This window comes from Micrasema longulum, unplaced genomic scaffold (assembly GCF_059751315.1).
Source record: "Micrasema longulum isolate JH-2025_06_02 unplaced genomic scaffold, ASM5975131v1 h1tg000117l, whole genome shotgun sequence".
Lineage (NCBI taxonomy): Eukaryota > Metazoa > Arthropoda > Insecta > Trichoptera > Brachycentridae > Micrasema > Micrasema longulum.
Window position 1 is genome coordinate 319894 of NW_028277323.1, and position 8493 is coordinate 328386.

The 8493-nt window shown below is 29.5% G+C and overlaps 1 protein-coding gene across 1 annotated transcript; it reads right to left on the reverse strand.

Annotated features, from left to right (window-relative positions):
- Window positions 1–547: 547 nt before the first annotated feature.
- LOC148284467 (WD repeat domain phosphoinositide-interacting protein 3) lies at window positions 548–7183 on the reverse strand. Its single transcript, XM_088239870.1, has 6 exons — window positions 6999–7183; window positions 6638–6919; window positions 5168–5319; window positions 4619–4807; window positions 2848–3085; window positions 548–1839 (listed from the first exon to the last, which is right to left on the reverse strand). The coding sequence occupies exons 1-6, from the start codon at window positions 7063–7065 to the stop codon at window positions 1733–1735; spliced, it is 1035 nt and encodes a 344-aa protein (XP_088095996.1). The 5' UTR covers window positions 7066–7183; the 3' UTR covers window positions 548–1732.
- Window positions 7184–8493: the final 1310 nt, after the last annotated feature.

Consider the following 8493-nt stretch of genomic DNA (forward strand, 5'->3'; position numbering starts at 1 on the left):
ATTTATATTTCCAGTAAAAAAATATTTACAAAAAAAAGATTTACAGAAAAAAACTCCGTGTATGTATTATATCCTTTACAGCACAAAAAATATACATATTGGCAATATTTTCAATCAGGATCGTATTTTAAAAATATTATTAGTCGAGCGGTGGATCCTTCAAGTGTTGCAGTGAATATCTATCTACCTTTAGACAATTACAGAAATGATAAGATACGATTTTCATTTATTTGAGATAAAACATGTATTTCACTAGTTGCGCAAAATCTTTCACACAAAAATGATTCTACTTAATAATATTATATATTATTTCTTTTTCATATATTTTTTAATAACAATTCGCATAAATAATTTATGCGGCGTATATATAAAATCATCTATAAACTACACAATATATCAACATGACACAATTTTGATAAAAGTGTTTATTTCACAGGTCAACTTATGTCTGGATTTTGCAAATTGTGCATTATATATTATATCGCACCATTCCAGACAGTAATTGCCACAATGCTTATAAGATTTGATTAATCTTAAAAGTTAATTATTTTGTAACTGATCCAATGCATATTTATGATTTTTGTTCAGTTTAATACCATATTATATAAAATCTAATTGATAAGACACAATTTAATGTTATTTGAGAGTAAATTTTGAAATGTCATGGCTAAATGGCAAGGAAACTACATACATATTTTTAAAAACATTACAAGTAGGTAATTCAAATGTTAATTTAATGTTTGAGCATTTTTGGATCAGGCTTTTAGATTCTGAATTTGATGTGTAGTAAAACAATTCAGAATAAAAAAAACCAAGGTAAAAATAGTAAGATTATATCAGAAGAAATAACTATGCTTAGATAAATTAATCTTAATTTAAGGGTGTTAATATTTTCAATGGATTTCATAATATTTAATTTTATAGAGAAATAATAGCACATAAATACAACTCAGTCAATGGTCATAGTTGAACTGTGTGCAGCGCCGAATCTAAAGGGCGCTAGCGCCCTGTCACTTACTGAAAAGGGACGATTTGTAAATTAATATAAGCATATTATTCTCCCCCCCCTTTGAGCAAGTGCCTGGTTCTTTATGCCAAATGAACCTATGATATATCCGGCTCTGACTGTGTGACATGTTCTTCTTAATGTATTTATAGGTTTGGTTAACAACTGCTTAAAATATGTGAAAGTAATCTGGTAAAACTCAAAGTAAGTGAATGTTTAGAAATAAAAAACATTGAATGAATCATACTTTGGTAAATTTATATTTTAAAATGAGATCTTTATCTGTTTATAAAATCAAGTAAGTAATTAACAATACATTAAAACCACATAAATTTTGAGATGGGATGCTAGTTTGAAGATAAAATGAAAATCCATTATTTCAAAAACAAATCTAAGCAATACATGATAATAATTTAGTCACAAACAAAATTTTATGGTTATCAAGAAAAGAATTGTAAATGAAAACTTGTCATCTTTTACTTATTTGCTATTTTTTTAGGCAAGGGTAATTTAGTATCATCCATATCTAGTACTTAAGTAGAGAGTAACTAATACATAAACTAGGATATAATTCTATTTGAATTTATTGTGTTGCGAAACATTAGAAAATTCATATGCATATATGACAATTTACACTTACAATGCTTTTCTTAGAAACCATCGAATTGTGGTTGCAATATTATGATATTTCTGGATAGCCTTAATAATATTATGAAACACTAAATTCTAGTGTCTCTCATCAGTCATTTCGAGGAACTGGTCGCAAACATCCCTGGAACTCTCTCCCTTATTGGTGAACATGTATTTGTAGTACGTTCCATCAGCACAAATAACTAAAAAAAAAATTTATCAATTATCACTTCCTAAAATAACACAAAATAAATAAAAATCTTAAAAACATACAACTTATTGAATTAAGTACAAAATAAATTAGACTAGAATCATTCAAATGTTAAAATTTCTGCATGAAAACTGTACTTTTTGTGTATTTATTATTTATTGCTACAAATAATTAAATCGTTATTTTTAAAGCATATTTTTTGCAGTACTAAAAAATGTAAAGTTAATCAATCTGTTGTTTTGGATTTCTATGAAACAAGAAATAATAGGAAAAAATTACCTTATAATATGAAGCGAACCAATTTAAAATATGCATATTTTTTATTTTCACATATTAATTTAACAACTGTAAATTTTATTATAATTTTTAAATGCATGCCTACTCTTTTTTTATTTTTGGGAATTTTATTCTGCCTCACATATTATATTTTTTGTGTTTACTGTAGCTTATCTACTACACATAATAATATATTTAATTGTGTTTTATCTTGAAACGACATGTGTTTTTTCTTCAATACACATGTATATCGTCGGTGATACTGCAATACCGCCTAACTATCAATTTTTTTATTGGCAGAGGAACCTAAAAAGCATTTTGGTAATATATTACTTACAATTTTAATCAACCAAAAATACCGCTAGTGTAACAGAAAAACTATCACAATTTAGAGTAAAAATAGCAACAATTTAAAACTAATGGCTCATAGACCCTGTAACAAATTGATTGCTGTAAAACAATTTAATTTATAAAAACATGTTATGCGGTATTGCAGTATTACCGACGATAAGTAAAAACCTCATGGCGTAAATAAACAAATAATTTTTTTACATAAATTCACAACTGAATATCAAAATTCACATATTTTCAACAAGTAATAAAACATCTTTTTAATCACATTGATTTTAAAATAGATTTTTTTAAAAATTAGATGTTCTCTGTCATATAGATAGAGTGTGTGTGTATCGAAAGAGCGATATGGTTAAATTTATGTGAAACTTACCAATAATAGAAGATTTATCAGATCCAAATGCACAAACACAAGGTGGACCATTGGGAATTGTGAATTTGCAAAAGCTCCATGTGCTGGCAAAATACTTTGGAAGGAATGAAGCATTTGCCAAACTAGATTGTCTATTTAACTTTGGATCTTCAAGACTAAAGATATGTACGGTGCCATGATCAGAGGCCACACATAGACAAGTTCCACTATGATTAAAGTTTATACAGTATATAGAAGCCTAGAAAAAAGTTTTAAAAAACATACATTAAATACATAGATTTAGGAATTATAGATTTATAATTTTTCTTATATTTATATTTTTTCTTTTTTCTCTGCTGCATTGGCATGTTTTTATACTTCTAAACTACTTTTAATTACTTATATTATATATGTTAATAAAATCAATATATGCTGCTCTTACTATAATGTGTCATTAATTTTGAAGATGTTTTTAAATTGACCTAAATTTATTGTCTTATATTTCACTTAAAGATTCTTCTCATCATTTCTTTGAATCCCTTAAAATAAATTTGTGTATATTTATGTTTTTCCTTTTTTTAAAAAAATGTTATTACTATTTTATTTTATTTTTACATCTGAGCATGTTTTTCATTCTTTATTTCCATTCTTAATTTTTAATTACTCTTACAAATTTTCTTCATTTTTAATATTATTTCCATTTGTAAATACTCACTACAAACTAAAAACTTTAAAATAGCTTTTTTTCACTTAAATTTTAATTTTTAAACAACTTTCGTTTATGTTTTTCTTTTTCCTTCTCTTTTTTATACTTTCATAATTAACCTTACATATAATTGCTTTTTAATATGGAAACTTCACTGGTCCATTAGAATTAAGTCTAATTGAGTAAAATATTAAACTTTGTAACTGTACTGTATGTTTCCTGAATAAAAGAAAATAAAAAAATAAAAATAATTATATTATGACGAGGGAGCAGTGGAAGGGGAATTTTAGTTCTCGTAAAATACCACTGTGATTCTTAATGTGTCAGTCTCAACACTACATTTTTTTCTAACAAAATAAAATGCATAGATTATGGGTACCTATCATTATTATCATGATACAGATAGTAATATTTAAATTGTTATCACAATTTTGATAGGGATTTAGATGTTGAAAGTGTTTGTTTACTTGTAAATTGGATAGCATAAAGGAAATAATGTATTGATTTATACACTATAAGCGTGTTGTCCAGATGTTTATTAAAATTTATGTTTATGTAATAATTTATATTTTTAGAATTCTTTGATAATATGCATGCTTCCACTTTCAATTATGTTATATCCAACCCAACACAGGGCTCTAGACCTCATAGAGTTAGGGACACGGCATTATTTTTTTTGTTATGTGTATCTTTATATGAATAAATAAATGTTAACATTTATACTTAATTCACACATTTCAATTTGTTAACTACTTTTATTTTTATTATTATATACACTAGAAGCTATTAAGTTAGTGCGTGTACATCTAATGTACTGTGTTTTTAAACATATAAAATATTATAAATATATATGTTCATCCAGGTGATTTTTGAACGCATTAACCGGGCGAGCACCAATCTCCCGGAAAGGCTATTCCATTGCCCCGCAATCCGGTTTGTCAGGAAGTTCTTTCTGGAGTTAAATATGAAGGAGGTAGTGTTTAAGTTTAATGAATAACCTCTGAGATGGCAGTTATTATTCATATTCACTACTTGCGTAAATTTTTCAGTATAGTATAAAATATAAAATAATTGTTTTGAAAGTACCTGATGTGCTCCTCTCCTTAATTCTGCAACTTTATCACCAGTTACAGTATCAAAGACACGGATAAGAGTTCCCTTTTCGCTGGCCGTGGCTAAGCGTGTTCCCGTTAGACTAAGCGCCATACAACTCAGGGCTGCTTCGTGGGCGGCAATGTCAATACTATCCTTCTCAATATTTGCCAAATCTACCATCTGCAAACATTTTCAATAAAGACATTTCCGCCAAAAGAGTAAATGAACATTACATAGATTAAATATAAAATGGTTAAGCTGCACAAACTCCCTCTCTAAACGGGAAAATCTTACTCCATTAGAGGTAAGAAATGTTGTGCAATAGTTGACGTAAATATTATATTAAACGGATATTATTTATCTCTACAATTTGTGATGGTATCATCATCATTCCATGTCCGCTCCCTAGTTGGAGCATATGGTATCCACAAAGAGCCTCCATGCATCTCTGTTGGCTGACATATAATAAATTCCCTTACTAAGATCGAATTTACAAATGAAACAATGTATACTGTCCTGAAATATGAAAAAAATAGTAACCTGAACATGTCCAGCCTTTCGTCCGGGGAATGCAAGAAGAGAATTATTGCTGTTTGGACAAAGGACACACAAGCCGCGAGGGTTGGGGCTTGTTTCGAAAACATGAAGCTGTTGCGGAGTCACCGTAAAAGTAAAAACTTTTATGACACCCTCTGAAATAAAAAAAAATATATAAAGGGACATAAGAAATACTCTTTTATCTTCCCATATTTCATAACAACATTTTAGTTTAAAAAAGTACTATAAATATACATTATTTTTAACTACCATAGTGATTTGACATACAAGTGATAAAATACGGGTACACAAACAACATACATTTAAGGAAATGCAATAAGATAATATTTATAAAGAAATATAAGAGTTTTTTAATGTTAAGACACTATTATTCAGAGCTTATGTACGTCCATCTACATCAGTGAGTTTTGGATTAAATAAACAGTGTCGCTAATGTCAAAAGTTAAAGTGACATATAACAACGAGCATCAACAGCTCTTTAAGCTTTCTAGATATTGTAGTGCAACGGAAATGTTTCAAGATGTAAGGTTCCTTCTTTCGATTCTCTCCTGAAATGCAGGATCAGTAGGTTTAAGGAAAAAGTCAGAAAAGCAAGGAATCTCCTGATTCTTGCAGTCCAACCATGAATAAATTCGCCAGTTAATCTCTTTAGATTAACCACTTTTGGTTAGACTTGTTAAGGCCAACCGGAAGAATTTATAACATAAGACGCAGTATAAAAAAATGCACATGGAAAGCTTAGTATTGCACTCCCCTACTTGTTTTCTTGAATAAAATATTAATTTTTATTATTGATAGAGACAGCATAAAGACGGTATTAAGACAAACAAAAAAGCAAACAGATTTGAGAAACACAATGTAAAGAAATAGAAGAAAATAGTTTAAAAATTTTTTTTTAAAGAAATACAGAATGAACATAAATTTTAAATGGTATATAATATTACTATACGTAAGAAATGTTGGGTAAATGTCTATACGTAAGAAATGTTGGGTAATGCTCATGTTTTTCCATTTTAAATTATTTATATTTATGTTATAGGTGCTATTTTAGGATACATTTTGAATGCGTAAACTTAAGAATGAAATAGATGAAGCGGTCACAAGCCATATTGTGTTTTTTCTCATAATTGCTTTTTCCATGTTGATAAAGGCAATTTTGATACAAATTAGATGTACTTATAGTACTTTTGAATTATATGACATTAAGCAATTTTATTATTGACATATTTAAATGAATATTTTTTTTCCTTACTTGAATCACTTCACCCAACCTTCCGTAGGCCTTATAGAGTGGAACTGTATACTTAACTCGTTTTCTCAATTTTAGTGACATTTACCTGTTTAATTAAATGCCACAGAATTGAATGTGATAATAAAATAAAATATAAACATGCAATAGATAAACTTTACGTTATAATGTTAAGTGCATTGTGTTTAAATCTAATAACTCACCCAAAACAACTACTATTTTATCCCTGCGTAATTTAACAGCCTTCACGGGAGCGTTGAAATCTAAAGATATCGCGGGAGCTTTCTTCAAATCATCCCAAATTGTAACGTGATTGGGAGGATACACAGGGTGGGCGCCTCCGCCTACAAGAGCCATATAGTTACAGCGAAACAACATTTCTACGTACGAAAGCCCTCCATCGGCAAATTCTTGCTTCTCTTTCAATTTCAAAGGGTCACAATTGAAAACCCGGAATCCATTTTCAGTTGCACACGCAAAACAACCTGCAAACAAAAGATAAACAAATGCATTTACGTCCAAAGATAAGCACGTACATTTAATGACGCATTGTTTATCGAATACCTTGGTCCTGGTTAAACCCCGCGTACAATAACCCGTTACGGTAAGGATTTGGAGAACTTAAATACATCTTTAAATATTTATCAAGAACATTTATACAACATCGTCACGCCAAACCACCATTTTAAAGTTATTTTAACCTCAAAGTACGCAGTGACAGCTGTCATGTATATATGGCTATAAAATGTAAATATGTATATAGTTATACATTTATACTTCGTTTTTTTCCTGGCCTTTTCACTTCTCAATTCGGGTGTTCTGGCCAGTGTCGAGTATTTTTGTTTTTTACATATATACACATGTTTTAGTAATATAATATGTACAAGTTAGTGTGTTAGTATTAAATATAATATATACATATAATAATAAAACATATTTACAACTTTACACCATTTACAACTAGATATTTACATAAGATTTTATATACACGTTTATTGGGTGGGGACAGGAGAGTTAGAATATGAATAAGGAATGGGATATTAATATCAGAGAGGTTGGATAGGAAATCAGGATAACAATCATTTATTGAAAAATATGGTTTAAATCTTCCTCATCTAGCTGACATTCGCAAATGGCAGAGTCCCGGACATGGATTCTGAACAGGTGAGAACCATTGCAGCAGTGCCCAATGCGCATTCTGCATATGAAGGATGTTTCAAGCTTGTTCAAAATCACTTTGGAAAACCAAGGCTTTTCTGATACAATTGGTTTCGGTTTGAAAAGATGTTTACCCTTGGCTTGGGAGGAGGCTACCCAATATTCTTGCCATGTGCGAAGTTGCTTCTCCTTCGTCATAACAAGGAGATCACCTAGTGGTAGTAAATTACTATAGGCAGGATCCCCGGAGTGGACCGCCTCCTTTGCTAACGCGTCCACTTTTTCGTTCCCGGGAATACCACAATGGCTAGGGATCCAGGACATAACAATACTCTTATTGGATGCCTCTGATAAAGAAAGAAGAAATCGAGTTTCCACGCAGAGCTCATCCTCGGGATAAGAGGATGGAGGGGATTTGATATTATACATTATGCTGTACAATCAGGATCAATAAGATTTTACCACTTTAAAATAAATTTACCTAATAGCTTATTGATTGTATTGTATTATAAATCGTATGAGATATTAACTTTTTTTTAAATAACTAAAAGCGTTACTAAGAAAATAAAGAAATTTGTTGATTGTTGAGTTCATCAATTGAATGCTAATCAAACAATTTCAAAAGACACATAAAAAAGTGTATATAAAAAAGAACGGTTGCAAAACAAATACATCTTTGTTTTCGAAAAAAGCGTTTGCATGTCAATTCCAGTAATTATTAAAGGTTCTATCTAGATCTAGATTCAGGTTTATTTATTTATGAAAAAATAGAAGGTTTTTAAACTTTACACATTACATTACATATTTTATTTGTACGAAATATTCCCAAACAGCAAAAGTGCTGGTGTGAGGGGATATCATAAATAATAACAGCAATCTAGAACCGGTAATTCAAAACTTA